The sequence below is a fragment of the Schistocerca gregaria genome, chromosome 7 (genome assembly GCF_023897955.1).
Source record: "Schistocerca gregaria isolate iqSchGreg1 chromosome 7, iqSchGreg1.2, whole genome shotgun sequence".
In the NCBI taxonomy this organism is placed as follows: Eukaryota; Metazoa; Arthropoda; class Insecta; order Orthoptera; family Acrididae; genus Schistocerca; species Schistocerca gregaria.
This window is the reverse complement of record NC_064926.1, coordinates 116,122,884-116,143,169: the sequence shown is the minus strand read 5'-3', so window position 1 is coordinate 116,143,169 and position 20,286 is coordinate 116,122,884. Positions and strand designations below refer to the sequence as shown.

General features: G+C 39.9%; 1 protein-coding gene across 3 annotated transcripts in view; it reads right to left on the bottom strand.

The window, feature by feature from the left end:
- LOC126282247 (uncharacterized) overlaps nucleotides 1–20,286 on the bottom strand; it is a 362,102-nt gene that overhangs the window by 326,422 nt on the left and 15,394 nt on the right. Inside the window, exon 2 of one of the 3 annotated variants that reach the window (XM_049981841.1) lies at nucleotides 11,772–11,859. The exons of the other annotated variants lie outside the window; for them this stretch is intronic. Coding sequence (XP_049837798.1) covers nucleotides 11,772–11,859 — 88 coding nt within the window. The remainder of the gene's footprint in view (nucleotides 1–11,771; nucleotides 11,860–20,286) is intronic. 3 annotated transcript variants of the gene reach the window in all.

The following is a 20,286-nucleotide window of genomic DNA, read 5'->3' as shown; positions in this document are numbered from 1 at the left end:
AATACTTCATGCTAATTAACCATGACAGACGAATAGACTTGTGAACAGCAGTACTGATATTTGGTGCCGCTATAACTATGTTCCATATTAGGAATTTTGTTTCCCCTTCTTCGTATTGCTTCTTCCATTGCGACAAATATTTCAACATTAACCATGATTCACATCCATATTAGCAGGAGCCATTCTTTCACTTTAAATTAATTATTATTAACAATTTCTGTATACAGAGTGTTGCAAAGTGAAACACTTTATATCAGTCCGATACCTATAAAAATCTGAGGCGATGTTAGCTTCATAACAGTTATAAATAATGAAACTTTGGTTCGACCCACCACCCAGAATTGACACAACATCAGTTTCAAGTGTGACACTAGTGGGCACTAATGCATACATTGTGGTTCAAAGCGAACAGCTTCTGAGCCGAAGTTTGTGGAATCTCTTGCCGCGATAAAATACGTGCTGTGGTATGGAAGCATTGTTTATCCATGACAGACCAGGAGGCCAGGAATGCTGTTCAAGAATCTATATGTTCCTCAAGCTTTTTATGGTTTGAACTGCTGTGTGGCGGCTTTCATTCTCATATTCTATTTGGTAGTGCGTTCATAAAGGGTATTAGCAAATCGATTATCATTTACACAATGTAGTGCTGTACAATTGATGGTATGGTGACTACAGCCCCTAATCTACTGCACTCCGCTTTGTACCAATCTGAGACATGAAAATGGAAAAAAATTTGCTTAAAAAGTCATCACTATATACTTTTAACCAGTGGCTGTGTGTCACAAAGGGCCTACCTCTCTGTTGGATTCATTTTCTTTCTTTAATCTGTCTTGCAGTGTGCTACAAGGCATATCAAAATTTTCAGCAGCCTTCATGAACAACAAACCTCTATCTTCAGCTTGTTTTACATGTATCAGGGCTTCTGCAGTCCATTTTCCACAAGTATGAAACATAAAAATGTTTAACATTAGATCAGTAAAGATTAATGGACAGTTGTGGTCAGTTATCAATGATGACAACTATATCTACATAAATAATAAACATGTATGTACTGTAACAGCGTTTCATTAGCGCCTTTGGACATCAGACAGATAATAACTGACGCACACTGCTTTGTACCATCCAGGCATTCACGGAGGACACAGCTGTGGCTATCTACAGTGATCCTATATTTCTTTGCAATATTTTACTATATAGTGACTCCCGAGAAAACCGCCAATAATGCATCATACTAAACAGTTCTCGCCTTTCTTCCACCTGACAAAGCTGGTGTGCAAAATCCGTCACGTGGCCAACCCAAACACTGTGGGGCACTATTGTCCTTAGTGGTTGGTAATAGAATGTGTATTAGTGGGGTTCCAGAGAGTCTTTTATTGTATCACCCACTAAACGTATGTCGACTCGATCAGGTGTGGTAACGGTTCCAGAAAGTTGAAGTACTAACTACAGAAAATAATTTGCCTCCCGTCATATAATTCACAGTACTCCATGTGATGTAAGCACCTTTTCAGTATATACATGTCACAATTATCTGAGTAATGTGTGTAAACTTCTGCAATACAATACAGAAGAAAGTGTCCGTCATGAAGACATTAAAAGATTGTGAGAAATATATAATTCGAAAGTAATACGAACATCCATTCGTGAAATACACTTCACTTTGCACAATAGTGTGATCTTCACAAAGAGAGTCGTAATTGCTGTCTCTGATTTTTATCAGTAACAGTTTTGGTTCTAAGAGTTCTGGTAAAAAAAGCTGAGTTTATAGTTCAATTTATTTAAATTCCTTTCTTTGAAACTGCTGCATTAAGTATAGTTCGCATTTTTGCCTTTTGGTTGCTGTAAGAAACACTCTGTACTACTGTGATTAGAGCATATCGGTAGGAACGTGTCTGCTGGACTGTTCTGCACTGTAACAGACAGTTAAGCTTGGTAGTTCATCACAAGGAAGAGGCTATGAATCTCGCCTTTTACGTCACTGACCATATCTACAGATATGGAATCGAAATACCAGTGATTCATGTCTACATTGGAGATTACCTACGAATCACCCATGCATCACATTTTAGTGCATTACTCAATATTACTTATGTGAAATAGAACTCTCTGGGATATTGAATACATACAAGCAATAGCGCACATACAGTCACAGGCCTGATTGACCCATGGGGACTGCAACATAAAGGCAAAAAAATCTGAACTTACAGGTATCTAATATAGAGATCTAGTAACCAGCAAAAGCCTAATAAAAGGTTGCAGAACAAGTATTAAGTGAGAGTTGAGAGCTATTCTCCATCCACTTACGTACTGTTCTGGCAATCAAAGGGACTGGAATGGAAAACATCCCTATCATGTGGTGCTGTGGCGCTATACTAAGTACACCCCCCCCCCCCCCCCCCAACAGAGTATGAATTGAATTTGCAGATGTGGATGGTGTTGAAATATTGTGTGCACACTTTACAGATATTTTTATTTATAGAAACATGTTAATGTTGTACTGTAGCTTCATAACTAGTGATTATAATGGTATTTTTTCTTCTGCAGAAGGTAGTGCTTTAGATCTGTTGCCTCATAAAGGTAGTGCTTTAGTCTAGAATTTTCTTTTCATTTCTGCATGTACATCGAACAGTTTGCCTTGGAAAGTATTTAGTAACGAGAAGGGAATTTGAAATGAGGTTCTTATAAGTTATTTTTTTCGTTGCTTTTCCATAAACACAGATTTACTATCATTTTGCTCAATGTACCACAGTACTGTATACTGTAGATAATAAGTTATTAAATAAAATATAGGAATTGACTTTTACTTCACATCACAGTAAATGAAGTAATAGCGAAATTATATTGCAGCACAGTATACATTATTTATAGTCGACTACCGAAGATACTTTACAAATTTGGAAACATACAACATTTTCCCATCCTTATATATCAGTAATGACTAGAACTTCCATTTATAAGACACTGGGTAATAATCATGCATGTTTGATACAAAGTGCAGTGTCGCTTTATTTTTCCCGTGTTATTGCAGGTTACAGGACAGTGTAAGCAGCTTCAGACTGTACCTCCATTTTGTGGCTCCACTCCAGGAGTGGCAACTGTGGTCAGCTCTGGAAGCTGCGCCTGACCTGGCATATGATCTGGTTCTGGCTTTCGCAGCAGCATGTCAGCTGAAAGCCCATGGGTAGTTTGGTGTGGGCGGCCCAGGCATGAGCACCTGCTTAATGATAATCAACACATGTGGTGTTCCAGAGACACATGATTACATTCCTGTCACATCAGAAAATTTCTGTAGGCACAATAGCTACACAAGCTTACATCTGCTACATCACTAAGCTTCCCTTTGATGTGCAAAAAGTATATGTAAGAAGTGGATGACAAGAAGATGAGTGGTCTATATTATTTGGAAAAACAGTTATCTTACAACTCAGGAAAACTGGTCTATCCAATAAGTGCACGCCTTTGCATACCATTTACATATTATGTGGCATACCCTATGCCAGTATTTTACACCATGTTAATGTTATACAGATATGTATAACGGGATAAACACACCAGTAAATTCCGGGAATGTATTTATCTAATATCCAAAAGATAATTGCTCTCTTTTTACGTGTTAACATGTTTCTAAAACAATTGCGGAAATGTAGTAAGAGTTTTAAAACAGTTATAGAGTTTTCCTCAGTTCACCACGCACCTGATATGCTATTATCTTCATTGAAAGTACTCTATCATTACTCTATCACTGAATAATATACTTGGTTGTAGAGTCGACGGCTAAGGTTCTAATAACAAGTTAGTGAGTGGAGTTAACAGCATACAACAACCACCACGAAGAGAGGAGAAGTACCTGGAAAAGAATGTACGTTTTACTCAGTGCTGATAACAGACACATAGTTTACGCTTCGTAGGGAGGTCGATTGTTTGATTTGGTTGAGATGAGGATATTAGATAAATGCTTTATGTCTCATCGACATAAATGAAGCAAATTAAAAAAAAAGGTCGGTGACAGATTTTACTATCATCGGATACTGCACGAAACTTAACGACTTTCCACGACACTTAGGCCTACTGCTTACGACTGTAGCTTCTAGAAGTTTTCTTGGCAGTTTCTTCTCCTTTCCCTGATAGGTATTTTTCGGTAATGTCGGGAATCGCCTTGCCGTTTGTGTACTGTTTGAGGGTCGGGTCAAGATTAGCAGTCAATGATTATTTGTAAGTATTACATAACACGATTAATTTAATTTTATCCTCATTACTTCAAGTAAGCACCACATTGAGGATATGAGAGTATCTGTAGTAGGCTTTCAACAACCCTAGATACAATACATCATAAAACTCTAGTTCTTCATGTTTCAATAACCATCCGTTTCATTGCTGTAAGAAATGCAGTGTCTCAGATTTGGCTGATTTGACTGACTCGTTTCTGGAGGAAAGTTATAGAGCCTAAAATGTGTTTCCAAAAATTTAAAGAAAGTTTCGAGGAAATTTATTGGTTAATGTATATTGTTACGTACTAGTTTTATGGAAATAGTGTGTTTAATGACTACCGAGTTTTAACTTTCTACCCAGGTTTTACAATATTCAGCTGTGTAGTTTCACTAATTTATCAGTATAGGCATCTGTACTTCGTTGTTCCGCTGTCAGAAACATGCACTTTCTGCTGGGTCTTTGTTGAACACTGCTATGTTTGGCTATGGAGGAGGCATCAGTCGTCAACAAACAATTGACTGGTTACGTTCTTACATGAAGGTCAGCACAACATTTGAAAATTTTATTTGTGGTGAAAGTGTTTTGGGCGGGATAGAGCTAACAGAGTGAAGGAAAAAGAAATACAAATGTTCATTGAGGATACATGTTATTCTGGAGACCTGCACCGATGTTGTTCATGAAAAGTGAAGGAACTTTTTTTTAGAAGGCTCATTATGCTAGAACAGGTACAAAGTAAAAATATTTTTCGATCGTCACTTCAGACATTTTATCTTAAAAGAAACTGTTATTTCTGTGGGAAATCCGCATCCCATGTAAAATGAAATAAGAAAAACCAATTTTATGTTGGTCGTGACTTTAAGAAGATATTTTGAAAATATGTAATGGAAATACTGACACAAACAGAATAAGGACTGGAGGCGTATCGACGATCGACTTGTTGTTGAAGGTGTATACCACGGTAACTCAGCGAAAAGGATTTTCCAATTTGATGTTGTAATAATCTTCACAGTAAGACTGAAAGACGTATGGTGATGACGTATCTGGTTGGGAGAATTTCATTAGTTACCATTTGGAAGCAAATGAAGATGAATGACATTTCGCACTCTTAAGACATTCTGAAGAATTGGAGTGGATATCTACCAAAAACCGGGACGAAACGAAAACGGCTGTTCTGAAAGTTCTATGAAGATTTCTTATTCGTTCGTTTGAAAAATAAATCAGTATAAGAAAAATATGACAGCTTTTGAAATACAAGTTATTCCTTCTCTTATCAGACATGTGGTAAGAGGTCAGGACGAAAAGCCAAAAACAGGAAGGTATCTACATTGATGAAACTATTTCTGTAATCCAGGAGGACAATACATTACAAGTTTATGAAGTGGAGACGTATTTCCCTTCAGACATGTTCTTGGACAAAGCCACAAGAGACATCCAGAGTCAATAAAATGACTTTTTACAATTATCGTTTATCCGAAAAGAAAGGAGACCGTTCCTATCTAAAGCTCACAACCAACTGCCTTTGAAATTATGTTATTTCAGGTGCAAGACCGAATTCCATCCTTAGTTGTCTGTAAAGGTGCCTCGCCTCTGAAATAGACAATGTTACACCTTGAATTTCATCAATTCAGTTTGTAAAACAGAATACTCGTACACTCGTGCAGAATATGGCCTGGAACAACACATTAACGAGAGCTACACTGATCGATGATCATACACACAATCACTCGGAGGCCCATTCATACAACAGGTCAAATTCCACGCTAACTCAGATAAGTACACAAAAAACGAAAAATACAACGCTGAACTCCAGTCAGATGAGAAGTAGCCGTGACTTCCAGGATTCCAAGCTGGGGTGTTATTGCCTCTCATCCGTGTAGTTGGTCTTGGAGACTAGGTCGGGTACTTGCTGATCATTATTCTTTCCGCAAGTTGACGCTAACAGTCCTTAAACGAGGCAGTAGGGCTTGCCTCCGACCTATTGAACCACTCGCGGCTTGTCGATGTCTGTACCAGACGTCAGGAGTCAACCAAAGGCAACCACTTGCGAGCCACGTGCCCTCCAGCTAGCTGTCAGTACCAGGGCCCGCCAAACCAACAACACACTCCTTGACCGAAGGCTCTAGCTCCAAACGTATGATCGGATCATTATAGGGAACATAAGTTATTTGGTGGCGGCGTACAACGTTTTTTTAAACAGTAAAGAACTTTTCAATAGAAAGACCATGGTTTCTCTTTGTTTCAGTACCTTTTTAGGGTCACTGAATATTGAATGCTTACTATCCATGTCTTATGTTAACAAAGTCCACTGTGTCAGCACGAACAGAAACTGATGTACTGGAAATTTTGAAGATTCATGTCAAAAACATTGTCATCCAAGCCACTTAATGTCCAAAAATATATATCTCGTGCTCACATATTTAATGACGTCGAGAGAGAGAAAATTCGTCGATAGTAATATTATCATGAAAGTCGCGGCACTCTTTTCTCTCTAGAGGGCGTTCTTATGCGGTCTGAATCCACGATTCTCTATTGAAATTGTCGTTCGTCGGACATTTGTTGAAGTTAAAATATTTTTCGGTATTCTGTCTTTGCTTACATCGTATATAAACGACTTTATACGTATCACTTTACACTTTTTTACATCCAATTTTGGAAGCCATTGCCATGAAGTTACAGCTGCAGGGAAATATGAATATGAGAAAGTGTGATGGAATGTGGTGTTCGTAGATGACTCGTCTGGCCGATCCCTCTCGTTCTGCCAACATGCCTCTTAGTGACATTTACATTATGGTTGCTATTACCAAAATGTTATTTACATTTTTTTCATCAGCTGCTCTTCTTTTTATCTGGCGTATTTTTTCTCTACACTTCCAGGTTCTAGAATTTTTTTTATAATTTCGGAAAGACAAATCGCGACAGTTGGCACTATCTGGATACTCATCTGCATACAATAGTTTTGCGAAATTCTACATAAACGATATTCGTGTTTTCGACTTTGTATGCATTGTGAATGGCTTCATTTTTTCGACTGTCATATACATCGTAAGTTTGTAAATGGCTCTACAGGCATGTTATCTGATTGCTACAACAGCAGAACACAGACTAATGGGCCTCAAGTGCATGGGTAAACACAACAATTATACCTCAGTTATGTGTTCACTTATATTTAATATAATGGGGCAGACGTATGTGGGATCTCTCCTTTATCGGCAGGACCGTGGTAGCCGGGTCTGTTATCTTGATACTATTGGATGAGTAACCACATGTGGTATGTCGTCGAAGTTCTCTTAATCCTGTATCATACAACAGGGATTACTTACGATAAACATTTGTTGCTAAGATCAGGACAATCTGCTTAATGCCAGCTATCATTTGACGAAAATATCACCTTGACATGTTTTTTTTCATTTTGGGTCCATTTTGGGATACTCCTTAGCTGCTAACGCTGTACAGTTATAAAATCCGAGTGATTTTGGGCATAGGTTAATACAGGAGGGACGCATTAAGGAGGACAACAGGTCCAATTTTCGTCCCACCACCATATAAGGTTTCCATGATTTCCTCAAGGGAAATACCGGGATGGTGCTTTGAAAAGAGCACTGCTAATTTATTTTACAATCGTTACCTAATGTAAGCTCGCGCTACGTCTCTAATGACTCACTGTCTACGGGACGTTAAACGCTGGTCTTAAAGCCTTTCTTTTCTTATGGCCATTGAGAGTGACTTCGTGATAGGCAATATTTGGTGTGTAGCAGCCTGTGGATTTCGCTATCGTCGGAAACCAGCGAAGTCAGATCTGATTTATACTGTAGAAACTTAAAAAAGACCTGTACCTGTCTCTACCTTGACATCCATGTCCAGTCTAACAACAGATGCATCCATAAAACCGCGTGAAACAACAACACATCGTGGGTAAGCTGGCATTAGTGAGAACGTGAAATTAGAGGTGGAGCTGCCATTTCTCGGTTTTTCGTGGAACAGTTACCTAGTATGTATATAGCACTCACTTACGGCGTTTCTCATTGAATGTCACTAACTGTTTTAGACATCCGTTCCTCACTGCACTCAAAATGCGACAGTCCCCGCGAGGGAACACATTTCTGAGTTTTCAGATGGAGCCCCGGTGCTAAAGGAATGATACAGAGTTTTCTGTGATCTCTATTATAGGAGGTCTATACAGGGGCGAAGTTATTGAGGACAATATTATGGAAATGGAAGAGGAGATGATGAAATGGGAGATATGATACTGTGTGAAGAGTATGTCAGAGCACTGAAAGACCTAAGTCGAAACAAGGCCCCGGGAGTAAACAACATTCCATTGGAACTACTGACAGCCTTGGGAGAGCCTGCCCTGACAAAACTCTACCATCTGGTGAGCAAAATGTATGACACAGCGAAATACCCTCAGACTTCGAGAAGAATATAATAATTCCAATCCCAAAGAAAACAAGTGCAGACAGATGTGAAAATTACCTAACAATCAGTTTAGTAAGTCACGGATGCAAAATACTAACGCGAATTCTTTACAGACGAAAGGAAAAACTGGTAGAAGCCGACCTCGGGGAAGATCAGTTTGAATTCCGTAGAAATGTTGGAACACGTGAGGCAATACTGACCCTACGACTTATCTTAGAAGAAAGATTAAGGAAAGGAAACCTACGTTTCCAGCATTTGTAGACTTAGAGAAAGCTTTTGACAATGTTGACTGGAATACTCTCTTTCAAATTCTGAAGGTGGCAGGGGTAAAATTCAGGGAACGAAAGGCTATTTGCAATTTGTACAGAAATTAGATGGCAGTTATAAGAGTCGAGGCACATGAAAGGGAATCAGTGGTTGGGAAGAGAGTGAGACAAGGTTGTAGGCTCTCCCTGATGCTATTCAATCTGTACATTGAACAAGCAGTAAAGGAAACAAAAGAAAAGTTCGGAGTAGGTATTAAAATTCATGGAGAAGAATTAAAAACTTTGAGGTTCGCCGATGACATTGTAATTCTGTCAGAGACAGCAAAGGACTTGTAAGAGCAGTTGAACGGTATGGATAGTGTCTTGAAAGGAGGATATAAGATGAACTACAAAAGCAAAACGAGAATAATGAAATGTGGTCGAATGAAATCGGGTGTTGCTGAGGAATTAGGTTAAGAAATGAGACCATTAAACTAGTAAAGGAGTTTTGCTATTTGGGGATCAAAATAACTGATGATGGTAGAAGTAGAGAGGATATAATATAAAGACTGGCAATGTCAAGGAAAGCGTTTCTGAAGAAGATAAATTTGTTAACATCGAGTATAGATTTAAGTGTCAGGAACTAGTTTCTGTAAGTATTTTTATGGAGTGTAGAAACGTATTAAAGTGAAACATGGACGATAAATAGTTTGGACAAGAAGATAATAGGAACTTTCGATATGTGGTGCTACAGAAGAATGCTGAAGATTAGATGGGTAGATCACATAACTAATTAGGAGGTATTGAATAGAATTGGGGAGGAGTTGGTGGCACAACTTGACGAGAAGAAGGGATCGGCTGGTAGGACATGTTCTGAGGCATCAAGGGATCACCAATTTAGTACTGGAGGGTAACAATCGTAGAGGGAGACCAAGAGATGAATACACTAAGCTGATTCAGAAGGATATAGGCTGCAGTAGGCACTGGGAGATGAAGAAGCTTGCGCAGGATAGAGTAGCGTGGAGATCTGCATCAAACCAGTCTCAGGACTGAAGACCAAAACAACAACGTTTGACCCGACCTATGCAGAAGTGATTTCTAAGACGGGATATAAGTAGGTATGTGTAACGAGTGTGTGGAACTTGACCAAATGAAAGGGCATATGTGCAGATGAATGGGATTAGATGAGAGCCAGCCTGGGTCGTGGAGATGTTATGTCTCCTGCAACAAGTCAGAGATGACTATACTCCCTTTAAAGCTGAGCAACACAATGCCATCTCTCGACAGAACAGAGTTCCGCACTTCCCACTTGAATCTCATCTTCAGATACGCATCACATGTTCACAGAGATGATCGAAAACATGATTTGTTCCAAGCAAGAATGTTAGAAATATAGCCAAACTGACAAGTTGACAACAGTTTTTACTTTTCTTCGCAGCAAGAGAAACTGTCTGCATCCCATCATTTACCTTTCCGCAAAATATCAATAAAGTACGAGATTATCTGTCTATACGGGGTCCTGAAAACGCCGTAGATTGTTGGATGCCATAGGTCTCAACCTGTAAGTATTTTTAGAATCACCTCTACCTTTTTTGTGTTCATAGCTGTTTTAGCACCGAGAATCATTTCTAAACATGGAATTAAATGTGTTACTATTTTGACTGATGGCGGCAGAAATTGGAAACCACTTGATGATAACATTGCCGTGCTGTAAGTTGCCGCTCTGTATTCAATAATTACCTTAAAATTTCGGATACACGAAAATGCAAGTGAAATTGTGAACAAGAGGTTGCTTCCTCGGTAGACTGAATTACTATTTGTAACCAGTTGTCCTTCAGCCATTGAACAACGATTCATTAGGCTGTCTGAAGTGAACATTATGTATTAATTACGTGCATTTGGAACTATTCTTCCACAATAAGTAGATCCATCAAGGCCTTCGATTAATTAATATTTGTACTTTGTTTTTGTTCAGTTTCACAGGATTACTCATTATTACTATGGCTATTCTACTACTTAAACTTCGGTGATGTGGTCGGTGAGGCTATCAGCACTTCCCAACTCTTTTCTCCTTTAAATCGCTCAGAATTTAGAAAGAAAATGAAGTGCACGTGAATTACTACATGAATTCTACATATGTATTTATTTAGAGAAGAATGTGATTACTGTTGATATATTTTTACAACGGATCACCTGAAGTCGTCTTGATATCTTCCAATGTTTTGTGTCTTTAAATGATTGTAACACCATAACACTTCCAAGTAGGAATGTTGGGACTTGAAATTGAAATTTTCCTTTCATCTCTTAACAGAATGAACAGAGCTCTTCTGCAACACCATCTGCTGCTTTGAAAAATATTACTAATTGACATTTAGATCTGAATGGGAAACACTGAGGCCGTAAATGTATGGGGAAGTTTTCTTCCAGCACAGTACAAAATGGTTCAAATGGCTCTGAGAAATATGGGACTTAACATCTGTGGTCATCAGTCCCCTAGAATTTAGAATTACGTAAACCTAACTAACCTAAGGACACCACACACATCCATGTGCGAGGAAGGATTCGAACCTGCGACAGTAGAGGTCACGTGGTTCCAGACTGAAGCGTGTAGAACAACACAACCACACCGGCCGTCTAGCACAGTACATATTTACAGTAAAGCACATAATTCCATTAAAAATTTCACAATTTTGGTAATATGGTTCCTCATAGTCCCGTGCTTACACATGTAAGACATTGGGTAATAAAACCATTTTTGTTAAGTGTATCGGTGCTTTACTTCTCCTATGTGAGTACAGGAAACAGGAGAGGATGAGCAGCTCCAGATGGCGTCTCCATGGTGTTGGCTCCCTCAGCAGCGGCGACTACGCTCTGTGGGCGGCTTTGCGGGCGGCGCCTGACCTGGCGTGGGGCCTGACTGCAGCTCTGCCCGCAGCGTGTCGGCTGCCTGCACGCGCGTGTTTCGCGTGGCCGGCCCGGGCGTGAGCACCTGCTCAACAGGAAACAACACACGCGATATTCCAGTGACATCTGGTTACCTTCTTTCCTACCAGAAAATTTCAGTAGCCGAAGTAGGAACATCTATTTACAGCTGCTGCAAACTACTAAGGTCGCATTTTATAAGCAAAAAGTATACTTCAGAAGGATATGGTTAGTTTACTCTGGAATAACTGTTACCTTGCACGTCAGGAAAGCTGAACCAACCTACAACTTCTTGTCGTGGTATTATAGTGTTTCTAGTTCCAAATAACGTGGCTTATTGCGAAATGGTAAATTACTCTATGGTGCTCTGATACATATACACTCCTGGAAATTGAAATAAGAACACCGAGAATTCATTGTCCCAGGAATGGGAAACTTTATTGACACATTCCTGGGGTCAGATACATCACATGATCACACTGACAGAACCACAGGCACATAGACACAGGCAACAGAGCATGCACAATGTCGGCACTAGTACAGTGTATATCCACCTTTCGCAGCAATGCACGCTGCTATTCTCCCATGGATGTAGTCCTGTGGAACGGCTTGCCATGCCATTTCCACCTGCCGCCTCAGTTGGACCAGCGTTCGTGCTGGACGTGCAGACCGCGTGAGACGACGCTTCATCCAGTCCCAAACATGCTCAATGGGGAACAGATCCGGAGATCTTGCTGGCCAGGGTAGTTGACTTACACCTTCTAGAGCACGTTGGGTGGCACGGGATACATGCGGACGTGCATTGTCCTGTTGGAACAGCAAGTTCCCTTGCCGGTCTAGGAATGGTAGAACGATGGGTTCGATGACTGTTTGGATGTACCATGCACTATTCAGTGTCCCCTCGACGATCACCAGAGGTGTACGGCCAGTGTATGAGATCGCTCCCCACACCATGATGGCGGGTGTTGGCCCTGTGTGCCTCGGTCGTATGCAGTCCTGATTGTGGCGCTCACCTGCACGGCGCCAAACACGCATACGACCATCATTGGCACCAAGGCAAAAGCGACTCTCATCGCTGAAGACGACACGTCTCCATTCGTCCCTCCATTCACTCCTGTCGCGACACCACTGGAGGCGGGCTGCACGATGTTGGGGCGTGAGCGGAAGACGGCCTAATGGTGTGCGGGACCGTAGCCCAGCTTCATGGAGACGGTTGCGAATGGTCCTCGCCGATACCCCAGGAGCAACAGTGTCCCTAATTTGCTGGGAAGTGGCGGTGCGGTCCCCTACGGCACTGCGTAGAATCCTACGGTCTTCGCGTGCATCCGTGCGTCGCTGCGGTCCGGTTCCAGGTCGACGGGCACGTGCACCTTCCGCCGACCACTGGCGACAACATCGATGTACTGTGGAGACCTCATCCTCCACGTGTTGAGCAATTCGGCGGTACGTCCACCCGGCCTCCTGCATGCCCACTATACGCCCTCGCTCAAAGTCCGTCAACTGCACATACGGTTCATCAGCGTCTCTGTTTTCTCCTACGTCTTCCGCCACTTCGTCGCCATCGTCTGCAGCAGCAAGAGGCGTCCAGTACGCCACGAGCAACACACCAGCAATCAGCAGGACGAGGCCTCCCTTCATGGCTGCAGTGGTTTCTACACTAGGTGCCTAGCTACAAGTGTCACTATGGAGCTCACTGGCCTCCTCTTATACTGCAGTGGGGCACTTATCACCCAACTCGTAGAAGGCAAGCGCAGCTACACAGCGCTTACGTCAAACTCCACAATCAGCCGTATTGTTGTCATATCTTAAAGGCAGAATTATCTTGCTGGACATGGTATGAAACCTTCAGAATCCAAGGGCTAAAATACGGAAACAAAAGTGTAAGCACTACAGGTGATGAACTTAGTACATCAAGAATACTATTCACGTTCAATAAAAAAAAAATTCAAATGGCTCTAAGCAATATTTGGCTTAAGATCTTAGGTCATCAGTCCCCTAGACTTAGAACCACTTAAACTTAACCAACCCAACAACAGCACACACATCCATGCCCGAGGCAGGATTCGAACCTGCCGTTCCTTACTGAACTGCCTAGAACCGCTCTCCACAACGTCCGCCACTATTCATGTACATGAAAGTTTATATACACGTATTACGAAACTCTTTCTCTAGTAAGAACAGCGATATAGAATGGTAATCATACACTTTAAGAACTAATTTAAAAAGGACAGGAATTTATTCAATGTAAGTTAATGTCGTTTTCGTTCTGTTTATTTTGCGTTATCATGGTAAGCCTCTAGCTAGAATTTTCAAATGGTATGTATTCCATTCTTTCATCATTTATGTCAGTAGTCGTTATCACGTTTCATCGGTAATTATCATCTTCTGTTTTGTTCTCTATACAATGAACTGTAAGTTCGTATAATGTAAGCTATCCACCCATTTAAGGGTCTCCCCAAATTCTGCATACTATTAACCATGACAGAAGAATGGACTTGTAAACACCTGTACTGATGCTTCATGCCCTATAACTATTTTCAAAATTAGAAACGTTCTACATATACATCTACATAACTACTCTGCAAGTCTCATTTAAGTGCTTGGCAGAGGGTTCATCGAACCACAATCATACTATCTCTTTACCATTCCACTCCCTAACAGCGCGCGGGAAAAACGAACACCTAAACCTTTCTCTTCGAGCTCTGATTTCTCTTATTTTATTTTGATGATCATTCCTACCTATGTAGGTTGTGCTCAACAAAATATTTTCACATTCAGAAGAGAAAGTTTGTGACTGAAGTTTCGTAAGAAGATCTCGCCGCGACGAAAAACGTCTTTGCTTTAATGACTTCCATCCCAACTCGCGTATCATATCTGCCACACTCTCTCTCCTATTACGTGATAATACAAAACGAGCTGCCCTTTTTTGCACCCTTTCGATGTCCTCCGTCAATCCCACCTGGTAAGGAACCCACACCGCCCAGCAATATTCTAACAGAGGAGCCATTCTATTGAGCTTTATTTCATTATTATTCACAACTGTATATATAGAGTTACGCATAATGCAACATTTACAGCATTTTATACCAGTCCAATACCTACCAAAATCTGAGGCTACGTTGACTTCATAACAGTTGTAAATAATTAAACTTTCTCACTTCATAACAGTTGTAAATAATTAAACTTTCTCCACGCACCATTCAGAACTGAGACATCAACATTAGTTTGAAGTGTGACTCTCTTGAGCACTAATGCATAGAGTGTGGTAGAAGCTAACAGCCCCAGAGCTCCATTTTTTGGAGCTCTTGCTATGCCTAAATACGTACTGCCAGTAAATGAAAGTTGCAGTCTGACGCCTGGTATGGGAGTATTCGTCTTGCATTCATTGTTTATGCATGACAGACCAGGAAGCAGGGAATGCCAGGCGAGAATCTATACATTACTCAAGCACTTTATGGTCTGAATTGCAGTATGGCGGCTTTCATTCTCGTATTTAATTTGGACATTCATTCATAAAAGGTATAAAGAAAGTGTTAATCATTTACGCCATGTAGTGATCTACAATTAATGGTCAGGTGACTACATCCCTTACTCTTCTGCACTCCACTTGGTACTCATCCGAAACATAAAAATGAATAAAATTAGTTTACAAAATCATCACCACATAGTTGTACGCAGCAAGTGTGTGATACAAAGTAGGGCTTACCTCTCGCTCATATTCCTTTCTGTAATCCATCTTGCAGTGCACTACTAGATACATCAACATTTTCAGCAGCCTTCCTAAACGATAAACCTCTAGCAACAGCTTGTTTTACATGTTTCAAATCTTCTGCAATCCATTTTCTACCGGTCTGACATACAAAAATGTGTACCATTGGGTCACTGAAGGTTAATGAACAACATTGGTCAGTGATCGATGATGACAACGGTATATACATAAATGATAAATGTCTATACACTGTTAACTGCGTCTCACTAACGCCCTTGGACGTCCGACAGACAATAACCGCCGCACACTGCTCACACCACACAGGTAGTCACAGAGTTCACAGCTCTGGCTGCCTAAAGCTGCTCTCTATTTCTTTCTTACTTTCATTGCACTGTATAGTGCAGTTACAGTAACATCTTCACTGTCGTGAAAACGAAGTAGTTGTCGCCATTATACTTCCTGACACAGCTGAGGAACAAAATCCAGCCCAAATATTGTGGGGCATTATGGTCCCTAGCGATTCGTAACATAAGGTGTAAAGCAGGCTTTCTTTTGTCCGTTCCATCAACAATGCGGTGCAGTTAGTTGAAATTAGTCTTCTGGTGTATCACCAATTAAATGTCTGTTGACTCGATATAGTGTGATGATGGTTACAGAAAATTGAAGTATTAAACTACTGACGATAATTTCCTTCTCTTATCTGATTCACGATGTTCCATGTGACGCAATGACCTTTCCAGTCTAAATATGTCAAAAATATCTGAGTAATGTGTGTAAATTGCAGGATATCAATTTTTAATGTTGTCAAGGTTCGTTGAAACTAACATGAGACTGATGTAGAAAGGAAAGTGCCTGTCATGAAGACAAAACATTTTGATATGTGTAATATTTAAAAACAATTAGAACATACATTCATAAAGTGTACGTCACGTTGCGCAATAAAGTGTACTTCACAAAGAGAGCTGTGACTGCTTCCTTATAAGTGATTTTTAAATTTTTTCTTTGACAACTACTACATTATGTGGAGTTGGAATTTTTGCCTTTTTACCCCGTATGGCAATATCAGAACTCATGTGCTTGACAGTATATTGGTAACAACGTGTCTGGTGGCCTGTTACACACCGTAACAGACAGTGAAGCTTTGTAGTTCAGCATAAAGAAGAGATCAAGAATCTCGATAATTACTTCATTGACCATGTCTACAGATAAAGAGTCGAAGTATCGGTGTTTTAAGTCTGCATTGGAGATTACCTACGAAACACCCACGCATCACTGGTAACGACGTTACTCAATATTACTAATGTTAGATGGAACTATATGGGGTATTGAATATATACAACTAAGGGTTCACATACAGTCACAAGCATGACTGACCCATGTGAAGTGCTACATAAACACTAAAAAATCTTTTGTTAGGCATATACGATATACTGAAGCATTGGAGATTACCTACGAAACACCCACGCATCACTGGTAACGACGTTACTCAATATTACTAATGTTAGATGGAACTATAAGGGGTATTGAATATATACAACTAAGGGTTCACATACAGTCACAAACATGACTGACCCACGTGAAGTGCAACATAAACACTAAAAAATTATTTGTCAGGCATATACGATATACAGAAAAAGCATAATAAAGGTTTCAGAACAGGTATTAACTGCGAGTCCTGAGAGGTTCTCAATTCACTTATGTACTGCTCCGGCAGACCAAATGAATGTAATGGGAAGGATCCCTATGGTACGAAGTGCACATGCAAATGCAGTCGCTGTTGAAATTTTGTGTGCACACTTTGCAGATACTTTTTTTTATAGATACATGTTAATGTTGCTACTGTAATTTCGCAACATATGATTATAATCGCCTTGTTTCTTTCACAGGAGATACTACTTTAGATCTATTACGTCATTTATTTCCCATAATAATTCTGATGATACCCACCACAGTCTAAAATAAAAATGTTGCTTTCATGTCTGCATGTACATCAGAAGACTCGCCTGCATTTATGTATGTATTTTTGGATATTTTATACTAACTAGACGATACTAGGAAGTGCGATTGTTATAAGTTCTTCTTTTCATTGCTTTCCACAATGGCAGATTCAATATCATTTTGCTCCATGTACCACACTACTGTATACTGTAGATAATCAGTTATTAAGCAAAATATAGAAACTGACTTTTACATCTCATCAGAATAAATGAAGTAACAGCGAAATTATATCCAACACAGTATACATTATTTAGTGTCAACTAATGAAGCAATTTTTAAAAAATGGAAAATTTTGCAACATTTCTGCTTCCTCATTTATCATCAATGAGTGCTCTAGAGCTTACATGTATGAGACCCTGAGTAATAACCAGATGTGTCTGCTGCAAAGTGCAGTGGTGCTTTACTTTTCCCACTTTACTGTAGGGTACAGACAGTGTGAGCAGCTTCAGACTGTGATCCGCGTTTGTGGCGCCACTTCAGGAGTAGCAACTACCTACTGTGGGCAGCTCAGCAAGTAGCACGTGACCTGTAGCATATCAGCTTCCTGCCCATGTGTGGAGTGGCCAGCTCAGGTATGTGCATCAACTTGATGGTACTCAACACATATGGTGTTCTATTGACACCTGCTTACACTCCTGTTACACCAGAAAATATCAAGAGGTATAATAGCCATACCTTCTTCCACGTGCTACAAACACTATGCTTGCCTTTTATGTGAATATATGATATGAAAGAAGTGGATGAAAAAAGACAACTGGTCTCTTTTCTTTGGAATAATTGTTACCTGACATCTCAGGAAGACTGGTCTAGCCAATAACTGCATGTCTTTGTACACCCAGTGACACATTATGTGTCTTACCTTAAGCCTGTATCTTACAGTATGGTAGTACTATACACAACAGTATAACGGGATAAACACATGAATGTCCAAAAAGTAAATATGTTACGTTTTTAATACCTGTTATAGTATTTGCCTCGCTTGACTATGCCATCATTTTGCTATTATCTTCACTGATAGTACTTGCTATTCACAGTATCAATGGATGATATACTTCGTTGTAGATGCCACTAACATGTGTACGTAGTGTTCTGTGAGCCTGAGCGTATGTGTGCTCTAAAACCTTAATTTCTGTAACTTACATTTTAACATAGTTTCTGCAGCAAGTTTAATAACTTAAAATAAAACTGGGAAAGTTTACCTATGTGTAAGATCAATGTATATCACTACATATTATCAAAGTGTATAGTACATAATACAGGTTTAATGCTATTCTAATAAACTGTCGTGTACAAAGCAATAAGTCTTCAATGAAGCTTGACTTCTTGTTGTATAAGAAAGAAGAAATGCAGCTCATACTTTTAATTTCTGGTTCTAAAACTACATGACTAGTGAGATATGTACATCGAATCAGGCACACAATAATTAATTCGAAAACATTTAGAGGCATTAGTGAATAGTTATGATTCTATTCCCTACACCTATAACCATAAGCATCGGCAGGATTTAATTTTCAGTGGGTTTCAACAAATGGTCATTATTGTATACTGTAATTGTAACAGAACCCCCCATGGCAGTATATAGTGTGTCAACTGGTACATAAAACTAAATTACTGTCGGTAATTTACTTAGTAAATTATAACATTTATCAACAAGCAGAACTTAGCCAATAAATTTCTTTGGACGCTGGTATCTCCATGAAGATGTGTTTCTGTATGCGGGAATCTTCTTTAGAGATTACAGTGAAGATTTGTGCATACTTGTCGACAGTCCACATCATTCCAAATTGAGGTTCAATTTCAAAAAATAACGAGCTGATGAGTGGAGGTAACAGCATAGAATAACCGCCACGGGGAGAGGGGAAGTACCTTTAAAAGAATTTCCGTTTTACTCAGTGCTGATAAGAAACACACAGTATCCACTTCGTAGACCCTGTGATTATTTACTGTGATTGGAATAAAGAAGTCAGTTTAATGCTTTACATCGCGTCCACAGCCAAGGTCACAAAACATGGATTATTGCTCCGACTTTTATTTACTGAAATTGATGGAAGCGGCGGGGCAACTCCAAGGTACCATTACGTCATTCGTCTGGAGGAAACTGCGAAGCCGCAGAAAACCCAAATCGGGATGTCTGCTCTGGGGTTCATCTCGGGTATCCCAAATGCAAGTCTATTGTTTTAATGCCACACCGCTCAGTGCTACGTTGTAATAGGCAGACGTAAACCACAAGGTTTCCTGAAAGCACACAACAGGGCGTTATGTTCAAACGTACTAGGTATTAATAGTTATGAATAATTAATTAAATCAACATATTTTAAAAATGTTCGATCGCAAAAGTAGACTAGGCTCTGCTACTGCCCGAAGCTTAACGACTTTCTCCGACACTTAGGCTTACTAATATCAACCATAGCTTCTAGAAGTTTTCTTAGCAGTTTCGCATCCTTTTCCCTATAGGTACTTGTCGGTAAAGTGGGACACTGCCGTCCCGTTTGTGTTCTGTTTCAGGTCCTTGTCAGCCTCAGCAGTCAATGAATATTTGTGCTAGGCTACATAACTGGATTAATTTAATTTTATCCTCATTATTTCAAATAAGCACCACATTTAAATGTGATAGTATCAATAGAAGGCCTTTCTTTTTTTGAGAGGTTTTTTGAAGCCTTCAGCTGCCATTCTCTTTATTTCTTGTACGATTCAACTATCTAAAACGAAAGTTTCATACATTAGATACATTAGTGACACTTGTGATTTTGAGTGTGTCTGGAGTGTGGCACTATATGGGGCAGAAAC